The 16545-nt window shown below is 46.9% G+C and overlaps 1 protein-coding gene across 4 annotated transcripts in view; it reads left to right on the top strand.

Moving 5' to 3' along the window:
- ddx21 (DEAD (Asp-Glu-Ala-Asp) box helicase 21) overlaps window positions 1-16545 on the top strand; it is a 133141-nt gene that overhangs the window by 36100 nt on the left and 80496 nt on the right. For all 4 annotated transcript variants that reach the window (XM_038774010.1, XM_038774009.1, XM_038774008.1 and 1 more), the window contains 3 exons: window positions 4402-4477; window positions 7383-7561; window positions 15812-15929. In XM_038774010.1, coding sequence (XP_038629938.1) covers window positions 4402-4477; window positions 7383-7561; window positions 15812-15929 — 373 coding nt within the window. The remainder of the gene's footprint in view (window positions 1-4401; window positions 4478-7382; window positions 7562-15811; window positions 15930-16545) is intronic.

Here is a 16545-nt window from a genome sequence, read left to right as displayed (position 1 = left end):
GATGGTGAGGGGAACTTTTAGGTGGTGTTCCCATGTATCTGCTGCTCTTGTCCTTCTAAAGATTTGTGATTGCGGGTTTGGAAGGTGCTACCTTAGGATTTCCTGAAGTGCATCTTGTAGATGGTACATAAGGCTGCCACTGTTCGTCGGTGGTGGAGGGTTTGAATGTTTGTGGATGACGTGCCAATCAATTGTGGTTAGCACTGTTGCTTCACACTACCAGGGTCCCGGATTCTATTCCTGGCTTGAGTTACTGTCTGTCCGGAGTCTGCACGTTTTCCCCATGTCTGTGTGGGTTTCCTCCGGTTTCTTCCCACAAGTCCTGAAAGATGTGCTGTTTGGTAATTTGGACATGCTGAGTTCTTTCTCAGTGCATCCAAACAGGTGCCAGAATGTGGCGACGAGGGGCTTTTCACGGTAACTTCATTGCAGTGTTAATGTAAACCTACTTGTGACAATTATTTTTCTTTTGAAAAACACTTCATGTAGGCATTTATAATTTTATAATAACAGTAAACAGTGCAAATACAAATATAAACAAAGAAGTCGACAAACGGCTGCCCCCTCCGGACGATCCCTCGCATTGACCCTCTTAGGGCAAACTTTATTTTCTCGAGTCTGAAAAACCAAGCCATGTCACTAAGCCACATCTCTGAATTTGTGGGCTTAGAGTCCCTCCACGCTAATAATATCCGTCTCCGGGCTAACAACGAGGCATAGGCCAAGACGTCACCCCCTGGACTCCGGAATTGCCGACACTCTAAAAATCAGCACCACCCTTGTTTTTAGCACAGTGGAAATAAGGTAGGGGAACTGGCAGCATGGGTTGGTACCTGGGACTTCGATGTTGTGGCCATTTCAGAGACATGGATAGAGCAGGGACAGGAATGGTTGTTGCAGGTTCCGGGGTTTAGGTGTTTTAGTAAGCTCAGAGAAGGGGGCAAAAGAGGGGGAGGTGTGGCGCTGCTAGTCAAGGACAGTATTACGGTGGCGGAAAGGATGCTAGATGGGGACTCTTCTTCTGAGGTAGTATGGGCTGAGGTTAGAAACAGGAAAGGAGAGGTCACCCTGTTGGGAGATTTCTATAGGCCACCTAATAGTTCTAGGGATGTAGAGGAAAGGATGGCGAAGATGATTCTGGAAAAGAGCGAAAGTAACAGGGTAGTTGTTATGGGAGGCTTTAACTTTCCAAATATTGACTGGAAAAGATATAGTTCGAGTACATTAGATGGGTCATTCTTTGTACAATGTGTGCAGGAGGGTTTCCTGACACAATATGTTGACAGGCCAACAAGAGGCGAGGCCACATTGGATTTGGTTTTGGGTAATGAATCAGGCCAGGTGTTAGATCTGGAGGTAGGTGAGCACTTTGGAAACAGTGACCACAATTCGGTGACCTTTACGTTAGTGATGGAAAGGGATAAGTATACCCCGCAGGGCAAGAGTTATAGCTGGGGGAAGGGGAATTATGATGCCATTAGACATGACTTAGGATGTGTTGGTTGGAGAAGTAGGCTGCAAGGGTTGGGCACACTGGATATGTGGAGCTTGTTCAAGGAACAGCTATTGCATATTCTTGATAAGTACGTACCAGTCAGGCAGGGAGGAAGGGGTCGAGCGAGGGAACCGTGGTTTACCAAAGAAGTGGAATCTCTTGTTAAGAGGAAGAAGGAGGCCTATGTGAAGATGAGGCGTGAAGTTTCAGTTGGGGCGCTTGATAGTTACAAGGAAGCGAGGAAGGATCTAAAGAGAGAGCTGAGACGAGCAAGGAGGGGACATGAGAAGTCTTTGGCAGGTAGGATCAAGGAAAACCCAAAAGCTTTCTATAGGTATGTCAGGAATAAAAGAATGACTAGGGTAAGAGTAGGGCCAGTCAAGGACAGTGGTGGGAAGTTGTGTGTGGAGGCTGAGGAGATAAGCGAGATACTAAATGAATACTTTTCGTCAGTATTCACTCAAGAAAAAGATAATATAGGGCAGCACGGTGGCACAGTGGTTAGCATTGCTGCCTACGGCGCTGAGGACCCGGGTTCGAATCCCGGCCCTGGGTCACTGTCCGTGTGGAGTTTGCACGTTCTCCCCGTGTCTGCGTGGGTTTCGCCCCCACAACCCAAAGATGTGCAGGTTAGGTGAATTGGCCACGTTAAATTGCCCCTTAATTGGAAAAAATAATTGGGTACTCTAAATTTAAAAAAAAAGAAAAAGATAATATTGTGGAGGAGAATGCTGAGACCCAGGCTATTAGAATAGATGGCATTGAGGTGCGTAGGGAAGAAGTGTTGGCAATTCTGGACAAGGTGAAAATAGATAAGTCCCCGGGGCCGGATGGGATTTATCCTAGGATTCTCTGGGAAGCCAGGGAAGAGATTGCTGAGCCTTTGGCTTTGATTTTTAGGTCATCATTGGCTACAGGAATAGTGCCAGAGGACTGGAGGATAGCAAATGTGGTCCCTTTGTTCAAGAAGGGGAGTAGAGATAACCCCGGTAACTATAGGCCGGTGAGCCTAACGTCTGTGGTGGGTAAAGTCTTGGAGAGGATTATAAAAGATACGATTTATAATCATCTAGATAGGAATAATATGATTAGGGACAGTCAGCATGGTTTTGTGAAGGGTAGGTCATGCCTCACAAACCTTATCGAGTTCTTTGAGAAGGTGACTGAACAGGTAGACGAGGGTAGAGCAGTTGATGTGGTGTATATGGATTTCAGTAAAGCGTTTGATAAGGTTCCCCACGGTCGGCTATTGCAGAAAATACGGAGGCTGGGGATTGAGGGTGATTTAGAGATGTGGATCAGAAATTGGCTAGTTGAAAGAAGACAGAGAGTGGTAGTTGATGGGAAATGTTCAGAATGGAGTTCAGTTACGAGTGGCGTACCACAAGGATCTGTTCTGGGGCCGTTGCTGTTTGTCATTTTTATAAATGACCTAGAGGAGGGCGCAGAAGGATGGGTGAGTAAATTTGCAGACGACACTAAAGTTGGTGGAGTTGTAGACAGTGCGGATGGATGTTGCAGGTTACAGAGGGACATAGATAAGCTGCAGAGCTGGGCTGAGAGGTGGCAAATGGAGTTTAATGTGGAGAAGTGTGAGGTGATTCACTTTGGAAAGAATAACAGGAATGCGGAATATTTGGCTAATGGTAAAATTCTTGGTAGTGTGGATGAGCAGAGGGATCTCGGTGTCCATGTACATAGATCCCTGAAAGTTGCCACCCAGGTTGATAGGGTTGTGAAGAAGGTCTATGGTGTGTTGGCCTTTATTGGTAGAGGGATTGAGTTCCGGAGCCATGAGGTCATGTTGCAGTTGTACAAAACTCTAGTACGGCCGCATTTGGAGTATTGCGTACAGTTCTGGTCGCCTCATTATAGGAAGGACGTGGAAGCTTTGGAACGGGTGCAGAGGAGATTTACCAGGATGTTGCCTGGTATGGAGGGAAAATCTTATGAGGAAAGGCTGATGGACATGAGGTTGTTTTTGTTAAGAGAGAAGAAGGTTAAGAGGTGACTTAATAGAGGCATACAAAATGATCAGAGGGTTAGATAGGGTGGACAGCGAGAGCCTTCTCCCGCGGATGGAGGTGGCTAGCACGAGGGGACATAGCCTTAAATTGAGGGGTAATAGATATAGGACAGAGGTCAGAGGTGGGTTTTTTATGCAAAGAGTGGTGAGGCCGTGGAATGCCCTACCTGCAACAGTAGTGAACTCGCCAACATTGAGGGCATTTAAAAATTTATTGGATAAGCATATGGATGATAAGGGCATAGTGTAGGTTAGATGGCCTTTAGATTTTTTCCATGTCGGTGCAACATCGAGGGCCGAAGGGCCTTTACTGCGCTGTATCGTTCTATGGATATGACATCTGCAAAAACCTGCCAAAATCCCCAAAGCTTTGGAGATGCCCAAAACATATGGACATGGTATGATGGCCCTCCCGCACTTCTTGCACACCTGTCCACTATCCCAAAAAACTTGCTCATCCAGGCCACCGTCATGTGTGCCCGGTGTACTTGTGGCAATTATTAATAATTGGCCTGCTTTTGTTCTGTATGGTGAGTGTTGTTGGAGCTGCACTCATCCAGGCAAGTGGAGAGTGGTCCATCGCGCTTATGACTTGTACATGCTGGACAGGCTTTCGGGAGTCAGGACGTGAGTTTCTCACCACAGGATTCCTATCCTTTGACCTGCTCTGACAGACAAAGTATTTATACCACTAGTTCAGTTCAGTTTCTGGTCAGTGGTGGCCCCCCCGGGATGCTGATAGAGAATGGACTTGGGTGAGAAGAAAATGACTTTATTCAAAATGTCCTGGTTTCTTGTTGATAATCTTTCCAGAATGTATGTGTGAAGATGTATAGAATGTTTTAAATAACAATGGTGACATTTTAATGTTGCTTTATAGGAGCTAACTCCAGAACAGAAAGAAGGGGCCTTTTCGAACTTCAAGATTTCTCAAGAGACTATTAAACTGCTAAAGGGTATGCGTTTTCTGTGTGTATTTTCTTCATTTGGAGATTCATGTTGTGATCTCCCTGATTGCTGGCAGCATTTGGAAATTTCTATAATGGACTTTCAATTCCACAGTCACCTATGATGGTAATTTACTTATTTCAAGCTCTTTAGTCTTCATTTTTTGCTTTATCCACTGTTTCTGCACTTGAAATCCCTGTGCTCAGTGCCAGTGTTGCTGGCTCTGATCCTGAAGTCTTGTTGGACATTTGAAGCTCTGCTTCCTCCCAATCCCAGTGGTTGTTAGCTTACTGGAGTTGGGGTCTCGGTCCAGTATCCGACCGTATGAATCATTGAGTGGGGTATCATATTTGAATGCACTACCGTTGCCAGATATCTGCTTTTTAATCCAGGTTCACTGGCAATTAGCAACCCTGGCAATTTTTCTCTGTGTAAAGTGTGGCTTGAATCGGCAAACAGCACAGGTTGGGGATTGCAACTGGGCCTTTTGAGGTGGGATGAGTGCAGCACCAGGCACTGCCTTTACCCAATTAGCCGGTGGGCAGCCTGTTTCCCATTCTTGAAAACTCTGTCCCCAGGGAGATTCAGCTTCCATTTTTGTCCCTCTTTCAGCCAGATTTATGTTACACAATGATATCGTGGTGCCATGTGTCGATCTGTGCCCTAGGTTCATTGACTTTATTTACAATACATTGTAAATATCATTGGCGGCATGGTAGCACAGTGGGTAGCACTGTTGCTTCACAGCACCAGGGCCTCGGGTTCAATTCCTGGCTTGGATCACCATCTGTGCAGAATCTGCATGTTCTCCCTGTGTCTGCATGGGTTTCCTCCCACAGTCCCGAACGATGTGCTGTCAGGTAATTTGGACATTCTGAATTCTCCCTATGCATACCCAAACAGGCGCCGCAGTGTGACGACGAGGGGCTTTTCACAGTAACTTCATTGCAGTGCTTAATGTAAGCTTACTTGTGACAATAAAAATTATTATTAATTAAAAATTGGCACTTTTATGTGCTGCATGCTTTTTTAAAATAAATTTAGAGTGCCCAATTCAATCTTTCCAATTAAGGGGCAATTTAGCATGGCCAATCTGCCTAACCTGCACATTTTTGGGTTGTGGGAGCGAAACCCATGCAAACAAGGGGAGAATGTGCAAACACCACACGGACACTGACCCAGAGACGGGATCGAACCTGGGGCCTCGGCGCAGTGAGGCAGCAGTGCTAACCACTGCCACCATGCTGCCCCTGCTGCGCACTTTTTAACCTGTGCTTCTGTCTTTCAGAGTCGCTCACTAGTTTTACATCTCCTGTTACCTGCTCTGCATTTTCCCTTGGGTTCCCATCCAATGTCATTCAAATTTGAACTCTACCCCACTCCCTCCCGTCAAACAGCACTATCAAATCTCCCAGCCAGGATGATCTTGATATCTCCGGAATCTGATGCCCTCCCTCCTACCCCAGCTTTCCAGCCGTGTATTCTTTCGCTCAATTCTCCTGGACTCACAAGCACACGGGTCTGGAAATAATCCTGGGTTTACTGCTTCAGAGGTCTGCTTTTAAATCTTAATTCCATAAAATCTGTTTGTAGGACCTCACCCCCCTTTCATAACTGAGTCATTGGTACCTAAATGGGCCAGTAGACCGTGACCTCTGGCTGATCACCTCCCTCAGTAGAATATCCTGCTGCTCCTCCATGACATCCTTGACTCTGGCATCAGAGAGGAAATTCTGGCCGTCTCCTAATAGGTTTGTTCCATTTAGTTCAGGGGCATCATTTTAAGGTGAGGGGCAGGGGATTTGAGAAAAAATAAATTCACCCAGTTGGTTGGGGGAAGAAGAGTCTGGGATGCACTGCTTGGGAGGCTGGTGGAGGTGGGAATCCTCACAACCGTTAAAAGTTACGTGGATGAGCGCTTGATATGTCAACATTCAAGGCAATGGATCAAGTGCTGGAAAGTGGGATTAGTGTAGATTTAGTGTTGTTTTGTCGGTGCAGGCAGGATGGGTCTCATCTGTTGTTTGACTCTATGATCCACCTCCATTCCACTAAGTGTATTCCACTGGCTGCAGGTTGCTAGTGTGAATGATCTTTTATTTCGACCAATTCTACTTCTGTCTAGCTGATAGCTGTGTCTCTTTCTGCTGACATTGTTTTTCCGAATAACTACAACTGTTTCACTCCTTTCGCTTGTCTGTAGCCATGTCTCAATAATTCTGACTGTAGCTGGATATCCACAATATCGCCAATTCCTGTGTTTTATTCCAATTGCTGTATAGACATCTACTCGTTTTTAGTTGCAGTTCATATTTTTAAATATACTTACACACTCCTGTAACTCTGGCTATGTTTGTTGTCCGTTAGTTTAACTTGTCCAAGTTAACTTGCCTGAAACTAGTTCCTCTGGTGAGGAGGGGTACAACTTTAGAATTAGCTCAGTCATTCAGGGTGGAAGTCAAAGTGGACTTTTTCACACACCGGATTGTGGACATCTGAAAACTCTCACAAGACTGGGGATAAATGTAATATTTCAAATCCTGAGATTAGCTTTCCATTCGTTATGGGTAACTAAGAAGTAGCCTGGGACTTAATGCCCCCTGAGAGACCAAATGGTGGACCCCAGGAGATTTAACACAGAGTCTCAGAGTGAGCAAGCCTTGATAGAGATGCACTGCTTCCCCACAGTACAGGCAGTTTCATAGCTAGCAGCTTTATGCTGTACACGTGCACTTGCTTTGCCAACGTGCTTTTGGGACAAGCAGACTGAGCCAAGCTTCAGTTGCCAACCAAGGTAAATGATAGTTCAGATTGGGTTATTTTTGGTGTGCTTTACATTGCCAGCTTTGAAGTGTGAGTATTGCCAAATTGTTCCTTCTAATCTGTTGCATTCCTCTGGTTGCTGCTCTATAGGCCGAGGTGTGGCTTACTTGTTTCCAATACAAGTACAGACGTTCAACTGCATTTATGATGGGAGTGATTGTGTGGCACAGGCCAGGACTGGCACCGGCAAAACGTTCTCGTTTGCCATCCCGCTGGTGGAAAAGCTGCAGGTAGAGTCTGCTGACTGGAAGAGAAATCGACCTCCCAAGGTAAATTAACCACCAGTCGGACTGCTGGAGGACCTTAAGATTTCCATACAGCCATAACGTATTTCTTTTGTCCCGGGATGGGGTGATAGTGAGCACCAGGATAGACACTCGTTGGGTTCAAGTATAGAGAGTGATGTTCCTGTCCCACACTTGAGTTTGCTTATTCTTGTTGCCATTCAAAATCTCGTCCAAATGGTCATTTTTCATGTGCCTGGAATGTGAACTTTCTTGTTTTATCAAGTGTCTGGGTGGAATGTACATCCTGCAGTATTGTAAGGAGATGTGGACAAGCCATGTGATGGACCCACGTGTCACTGGCTACAAAATCTTGAGCTCCCCGAGTTTCGGAACTGAGTGGTGGCTGGAATCACTGTTGTGCATCCACAAGGTGGAGAATTGTGCTTAGCATGTTCGACCTATCAAGACTGCACCGATCCACTCTGCCCACTACCCATAACCTAAACTGCATATCCATGCAATCCACCCAACCTGCACGTCTTTGGACTGTGGGAGGAAACCCACACAGACATGGGGAGAAAGCACAAACTCCACACAGACACTGACCCAATGCTGGAATTGAACCCGGGTCCCTGGCGCTGTGAGGCCTCCGTGCCGCCCCATCTCCCCTTTAGGAAGGGGGTTTCACTAGAGGTAAAAGGGGTGATGCCAGGCAGCCTCAGAGAACCATGAAGGGTCCTGCAGAAGTCCACTGAGCCTATCATGCCACTTGCTAATCAGTTTTCCATTGATACAAGTGAAGGTGATAGTTCCTCGGGATTGCAGCCAGTGCCAAGTCTGTGGCATCATGGGTGGCTCAGCTGCACAGGAGGGTAGGAAGATGAGTGTAAGAGCAATAATGATAGGGGATTTGATAGTCGGGGGATAAGATAGCTGTTTCTGTGGCTATAAATATGACTCCAGGCCAATGTGTTGCCTCCCTGGTGCCAGGCTCAAGGAAGCCATGGGGTGGCTGTTGGACATCCTTCTGGGAGAGGGCCAGAGATCGTGATCCACATTGGTACCAATGATATAGGTCGGAAGCTGGATAAAGTCTTCAATGCAGATTTTAAAATTAGTTAAGTACTAAATGAAAAGGCATAGCCTCAAAAGCAATAATCTCAAGATTACTCCCAGTGCCATTTGCTCGTGAGCATTGTCATTGACCATGTGGCTCGAGAATTGGTGTAGGAGAGAGGTCATCAGACCGGTTCTGGAGCAGGTGGGACCTGAGCACACTGGATTGGTTACACCTTGACAGGGCCCGGACCAATATCCTCACAGAGATTTGTTAGTGCTGTTGTGGAGGATTTAAACTAGAGAGGTAGCTCATTGGAAGAAGGAAAAGTTTGTAGAAGGCAAATTAAACAAAGGTTAACACCAACTAAGCATAGAAGCCAAAATCATGTTAAAATGAATGCGCAGAGGTAGAAGATTTAAGAGACTTACGGCGGCGACATGCATTGGAGGTCACATGTATTGGTTGTCGTTTTTCTGGCCCTTTTCACCCAATTTTGGGGGGAACCTTTATATGAGCTGAATTCAGTAAAGTGGGAATTAGAGGATGTCGAAAACCCGACGGAAGAATACGGCACGAAGAGGAACGAGCGCTGGTCTGCCTGTTGGTCTGAGTTTGGTGCAGAGTTCTGTGGGAGGAGAGATGGCGGGAGCAGGCTCGCCGGGTGGGTGTCCGGCCTTTACTGTGGACACTTACCAAGCATTTTGAGCGACATGGGAAGGATGTGATGGGAATGGTCAAACAACAAGGTCTGACTCTGGGGCTCAGAAGGGAAGGGGGGAGATTAGGAGAGCACTAGTTATAGGGGACTCAATAGTTAGAGGTACAGACAGGTGGTTCTGTGGGCACGGGCGAGACTCTCTGATGGTTTGTTGCCTCCTGGGTACCAGGGTCCATGACGTCTCGGATTGTGTCTTCAGGATCCTTAAGGGGTAGGGTGAGCAGCCAGAAGTCGTGGCGCACATTGGTACCAACGACGTAGGTAGGAAAAGGGGTGTGGATGTAATAAACGAGTTTAGGGAGTTCGGCTGGATGTTAAAAGCCAGGACAAGACAGAGTTGTCATCTCTGGTTTGTTGCCGGTGCCACGTGATAGCGAGGCTAGGAATAGGGAGAGAGTGCAGTTGAACATGTGGCTGCAGGAATGATGTAGGAGGGAGGGCTTCAGGTATTTGGATAATTGGAGCGCATTCTGGGGAAGGTGGGACGTGTACAAGCAGGACGGGTTGCATCTGAAGCAGAGGGGCACCAATATCCTGGGAGGGAGGTTTTCTAGTACTCTTCGGGAGGGTTTAAACTATTTTGGCTGGGGAATGGGAACCGGATTTGTAGTCCAGTGACTAAGGTAGCCGTGTAGTGAAGCAGTGGGGAAGGTAACACTGATGAAGGAGAGTACTTGCAGGCACGGAGATGGATTGAAGTGTGTAAATACTTCAAAGCAAGAAGCATCAGGAATAAGGTGGGTGATCTTAAGGCATGGATCGGTACTTGGGACGACGATGTGGTGGCCATCATGGAAACTTGGATAGAAGAGGGGCAGAAATGGTTCTTGGAGGTTCCTGAGTATAGATGTTTCAATAAGATTAGGGAGGGTGATAAAAGAGGTGGGGGGTGGGGGTGGGGGGGTGGCAGGCATTGTTAATTAGAGATAGTATAACAGTTGCAGAAAGGCAGTACGAGGAGGATCTGCCTACTGAGGTAGTGTGGGTTGAAGTCGGAAATAGGAAAGGCCATCTTCGGTCTGTGTGCATTCAGGACCCTGACCTTCCTGTTGCTTGCCATTTTAACAGAAGACCCTGCTCCCATGCCCACATGTCTGTTCTTGGCCTGTTGCAATGTTCCAGTTAGGCACGCTACCGCCTTCCAGCCTGAACATCGAATTCAACAACTTCAGATGATCAGCTCTACCCCACCTCAACCTATTTGTTTTCATTTCATTTTAACTGTCTTTTAACATTTCTTTCTTTCTTAATACACATTTAATTCTCCCCCCCCCCCAATCTTATCCATCTTTCCTTCACCTTTCTCTTCATTGCTTCCCCCTTCCCCTCTCCCCACATCTACAGTTCATCCTCTGATGTTAGCTTCACTGCTGTTTGACCGTTCACATCTTTTGTCCTTTCTGGGGACTGCCATTAGCACTCTTTCCCCTTGGCTTCTGTGGCCATTAGCACTCAGTTTCCCTCGGTTTCTGTGGCTATGACTCATCTTTCATTCTCACTCCACAGTATAAATATTTCCCACTTTCTCTGTCTGTTAGCTTTGACAAAGAGTCATCGGACTCGAAACGTTAGCTCTTTTCTATCCCTACAGATGATGCCAGACTTGCTGAGATTTCCCAGTATTTTGTCTTTCGTTTCCTAGGAAAGGAGCAGTCACTTTGTTGGGAGTTTTCTATAGGCCCCCCAATAGCAGCAGAGATGTGGAGGAACATATTGGGAAACAGATTTTGGAACGGTGTAGAAGTCACAGGGTAGTAGTCACGGGTGACTTCAACTTCCCAAATATTGAGTGGAAACTCTTTAAATCAAATAGTTTGGATGTGTTTGTGCAGTGTGTCCAGGAAGCTTTTCTAACACAGTATGTAGATTGTCCGACCAGAGGGGAGGCCATATTGGATTTGGTACTTGGTAATGAACCAGGGCAAGTGATAGATTTGTTAGTGGGGGAGCATTTTGGAGATAGTGACCACAATTCTGTGGGATAGGTGCGTGCAACAGGGCAAGGTTTACAATTGGGGGAAGGGTAAATATGATGCTGTCAGACAAGAATTGAAGTGCATAAGTTGGGAACATAGGCTGTCAGGGAAGAACGCAATTGAAATGTGGAACTTGTTCAAAGAACAGATGCTACATGTCCCTGATATGTATGACCCTGTCAGGCAGGGAAAAGATGGTCCAGTGAGGGAACCATGGTTGACAAGAGATGTTGAATGTCTTGTTAAGAGGACGAAGGATACTTACGTCAGGCTGAGGAAACAAGGTTCAGACAGGGTGCTGGAGGGATACAGGTAGCCAGGAGGGAACTGAAGAAAGGGATTAGGAGAGCTAAGAGAGGGCATGAAAAATCTTTGGCGGGTCAGATCAAAGAAAACCCCAAGGCGCTTTTACACATATTTGAGAAATATGAGAATGACTAGAGCAATGGTGGGTCCGATCAAGGCCAGTAGCGGGAGATTGTGTATCGAGTCTGAAGAGATAGGAGAGGTCTTGAAAAAGTACTTTGCTTCAGTATTTATGAATGAGATGGGCCATATTGTTGGAGAGGGCAGTGTGAAACAGACTGATAAGCTCGAGGAGATACTTGTTAGGAAGGAATATGTGTTGGGCATTTTGAAAAACTTGAGGAGACAAGTCCCCCGGGCCTGACGGGATATATCCAAGGATTCTATGGGAAGCAAGAGATGAAATTGCAGAGCCGTTGGCAATGATCTTTCCGTCCTCACTGTCAACAGGGGTGGTACCAGGGGATTGGAGAGTGGCGAATGTCGTGCCACTGTTCAAAAAAGGGAATAGGGATAACCCTGGGAATTGCAGGCCAGTTAGTCTTACTTCAGTGATAGGCAAAGTAATGGAAAGGGTACTGAGGGATAGGATTCTGAGCATCTGGAAAATACACTGCTTGATTAGGATAGTCAGCACGGATTTGTGTGGGGTAGGTCTTGCCTCACAAGTCTTACTGACTTCTTTGAGGAAGTGACCAAGCACGTGGATGAAGGTAAAGCAGTGGATGTAGTGTACATGGATTTTAGTAAGTTTCCCCATGGAAGGCTTATGCAGAAAGTAAGGAGGCATGGGGTAGTGGGAAATTTGGCCAGTTGGGTAATGAGCTGGCTAACCGATAGAAGTCAGAGAGTGGTGGTGGATGGCAAATATTTAACCTGGAGCCCAGTTACCGCAGGGATCAGTTCAGGGTCCTCTGCTGTTTGTGATTTTCATTAATGACTTGGATGAGGGAGTTGAAGGATGGGTCAGTAAATTTGCAGATGATACGATGATTGGTGGAGTTGTGGATAGTGAGGAGGGCTGTTGTCAGCTGCAAAGAGACATAGATAGGATGCAGAGCTGGCCTGAAGAAGTGGCAGATGGAGTTTAACCCTGAAAAGTGAGAGGTTGTTCATTTTGGATGACAAATATGAATGCGGAATACAGGGTTAACGGTAGGGTTCTTGGCAATGTGGAGGAGCAGAGAGATCTTGGGGTCTATGTTCATAGATCTTTGAAAGTTGCCACTCAAGTGGATAGAGCTGTGAAGAAGGCCTATGGTGTGTTAGCGTTCATTAGCAGAGGGATTGAATTTAAGAGCCGTGAGGTGATGATGCAGCTGTACAAAACCTTGTAAGGCCACATTTGGAGTACTGTGTGTAGTTCTGGTCACCTCATTTTAGGAAGGATGTGGAAGCTTTGGAAAAGGTGCAAAGGAGATTTACCAGGATGTTGCCTGGAATGGAGAGTAGGTCTTACGAGGAAAAGTTCAGGGTGCTAGGACTTTTCTCATTAGAACAGAGAAGGATGAGGGGAGACTTGACAGAGGTTTATAAGATGATCAGGGGAATAGATAGAGTAGACAGTCAGAAACTTTTTCCCAGGGTAGAACAAACCATTACAAGGGGACATCAATTTAAGGTGAATGGTGGAAGATATAGGGGGGGATGTCAGAGGTAGGTTCTTTACCCAGAGAGTGGTGGGGGCATGGAATGCACTGCCTGTGGAAATAGTTGAGTCGGAAACATTAGCGACCATCAAGCGGCTATTGGATAGGTACATGGATTACGGTAGAATGCAGGGGTGTAGATTAATTTGTTCTTAATCTAGGACAAACGTTCGGCACAACATCGTGGGCCGAAGGGCCTGTTCTGTGCTGTATTTTCTATGTTCTATGGTGGAGAATACGTTGGCCCCAATTATAGGAGGCTCTTGGAAAGACGGTGCGGGAACATGGTGAGGGTCTGGAGGAGGAATTGTTGCAGCGCAGTGACCAGCTCGCCTCAATGCGAAAGGTGAAGGAAAGTAATGAAGGGGTAAGAGCCAAAACGGAGGACCTAGAGAACGAATCACAAGTGTTCGGATTGTAGGACCTCCATTTCGGTGATGTTCGGCAAGCTTTTGAGGGAGGAGAACAGCATCCCCCTCTTTGAATTGGATAGGGCTCCTCAATTGCTCTGGCCGAAGCCAAAAGTGAATGATCCACCAAGAGCTGTGATTGTCTTTTTTCTGAAGGGTTTTCCCTCTTGGTTTGCTGTTTATCACGTTTGGGTGTTTAAGAAGGGCTGGGTTTTGAGGGGGGGTTGTGGGTCTTTGTGCTCGGAATGTGGCGGTCGGCTACTTGGATGGGGGTCACCTCGCCAATGAACGGGAGTGAGGTGGGGGGCTGCGGTCGGCCAAGCCTGTGTGGAGGTGTGTGGTGGGGAATGGGAAGTAGACAGAGAGGAGTGTAGAGAGGAAGTGGTTGGTGGCTTCTGGGACCGAGGTGGGTAGTTGGTTGATGGTGACTAGGGCCAGGACTTCTCATTTGTGGGGCAAGGCCCGGGGGGTGTTTTTGGAGGATGGTGGGCCTAAAAAGTTGGCGGGGGCAGGTATGCCTCACGGGGTGGTCATGGCTGATTGTGGGGGGTGCCCCCCCGCGCCGGGGGGAGAGAATGAGTGACCTCTTCCCCCCCCCACCACCACCACCATGGTGGAACGTGTGGGTTTGCATGGGTTAGGGTAGCATGGTGGTTAGCATAAATGCTTCACAGCTCCAAGTCCCAGGTTCGGTTCCCGGCTGGGTCACTGTCTGTGCGGAGTCTGCACGTCCTCCCTGTGTGTGCGTGGGTTTCCTCCGGGTGCTCCGGTTTCCTCCCACAGTCCAAAGATGTGCGAGTTAGGTGGATTGGCCATGCTAAATTGCCCATAGCGTCCTAAAAAAAAAGTAAGGTTGGGGGGGGGGGTTGTTGGGTTACGGGTATAGGGTGGATACGTGGGCTTGAGTAGGGTGATCATTGCTCGGCACAACATCGAGGGCCAAAGGGCCTGTTCTGTGCTGTACTGTTCTATCTATCTATCTGGGCCTGTGTAGTGGGCGAGAGTCTTTTCGCATTTAAAAGAGCTGACTTGCAGCTGCAAGTGACCCAACCAAGGGCGAAGGACCAGATAAGATGTGAGGGAGTTAGGTGTTTCACTTGGGCTTTGATAGCAGAGCCCAGGGGCTAGCAATACTGATGGGTAAGAGAGTTTGGTATCAGGTGGAGAAGGTGGTGGCAGATCAGGGGGGGTAAATGCTTTACAGTCACCGCCACTGTGTTGAAGTGGGGGGGGGGGGTGTTGGTTAGCATGTATGCCCCACATTGACATGATGTAGAGTTTATGATGAGGATGTTTGTGGCCACCTCGAGCCTGGACACTCATCGGTTAATTTTAGGGGGGGGGATTTAAACACTGTGTTGCATTCCAAATTGGATTGATCTAAGCCTCGTGGCAAGGGGCGAGATCATCTAATTTAAGGCGCAAGTAGATGGGGAGGCTTTTGATCAATTTCCCCACAGGGGGCAAGTTATCAAAATTGAAGCACCTGGGATAAGAGGTATTTTACTGGCAGAGATTGAGGATTGGTTAACAGGCAGAGAGTAGAAACTACTTTTCATGTCGGCAGGCTGTGACTAGTGGGATGCCGTAAGGATCAGTTTTTGGCTCCCACCTATTCACAATATATCGATGACTTGGATGTGGGGACCAAATGTAATATTTCCAAGTTCGTGGATACAAGCGGCTAAGGGGGATTTGGACCGACTTGGTAAGTTGGCAAGATAATGACAGATGGAGTATTATGTGGGATTCAGTTCTTTAGATTATTAGGGTAGCACAAGTAGATAGCACTGTGGCTTCACAGCTCCAGGGTCGCAGGTTTGATTCCGGGCTTGGTCACTGTCTGTGCGGAGTCTGCACGTTCTCCCCATGTCTGTGTGGGTTTCCTCCAGGTGTTCCGGTTTCCTCCCACAGTCCAAAGACGTGCAGGTTAGGTGGATTGGCCATGCTAAATTGCCCTTGGTGTCCAAAAAAAGGTTAGATGGGGTGATTGGGTTGTGGGTCGAGGGTGGAAGTGAGGGCTTAAGTGGGTTGGTGCTGACTCGATGGGCAGAATGGCCTCTTCTCCACTGTGTAAAAAAAATAATTAAACAAAATCTCTCAATTACTGGTCCTATAACAGTGCACAATAGAGTTACAATTTCATACATTCCCTTTCCGTTTTCCCTACCAGGTCCTCGTGCTTACTCCAACAAGGGAACTGGCGATTCAAGTAGCGAGAGATATCCAGGATATAACCAGGAAGCTCGCTATCTCTTGTTTTTATGGTGGAACAGCATATGCTGGACAGAGTAAGTGCCTAGTATTCAAAGGTATTGACCCTGATTTGCCTCCACTATCCAGCAATAGATACGGTATGCTTTTTCTTCTCTGTGCTGGGATGGGGTACAAACTGACCATGGGTGTCTCTTCTGCAAAGCCAGCCAGTAAAGAAATGGAGTTTAATAACAGCTTATATACTTGCGCTGTGTCTTCAACATAATAAAATGGTCCAAGCTGTTTCACAGGGTTATTTTTTTCTATTTCATGGAATGTGGGCTTTGTCTTCTGGGCCATCTCTAATTGGAGATTAAAATTTGACACTGACCCACATAAGGGCAAGGACAGGCAACCAAAGGTAGGTCTTAAGGATCATGTTAAAGGAGGAAAGTAAGACAGAGATAGTAGACTCGGCCATTCAGCTCCTCAGACTCTCGCATCATTGAGTGAGATCATGGCTTATATGTGACCTTTGCATTTTTGCCCATGTTCCTTAAGATTTTTGATAGCCAAAGGTTTTATCAAACTCCGATTTAAAATTAAGAATTGACCTTGCATCAGTCGCTATTTATGGAAGAGAGTTCCAAACCGTTGCCACTTGTGTGTGTAAAGGTGTTACCTAATTTAATTCTTGTTCGAGGAATTAAG

This window comes from Scyliorhinus canicula, chromosome 16 (assembly GCF_902713615.1).
Source record: "Scyliorhinus canicula chromosome 16, sScyCan1.1, whole genome shotgun sequence".
NCBI classification, from domain to species: domain Eukaryota; kingdom Metazoa; phylum Chordata; class Chondrichthyes; order Carcharhiniformes; family Scyliorhinidae; genus Scyliorhinus; species Scyliorhinus canicula.
The sequence above is the reverse complement of the archived record's forward strand: the minus strand, read 5'-3'. Positions and strand labels throughout refer to the sequence as shown.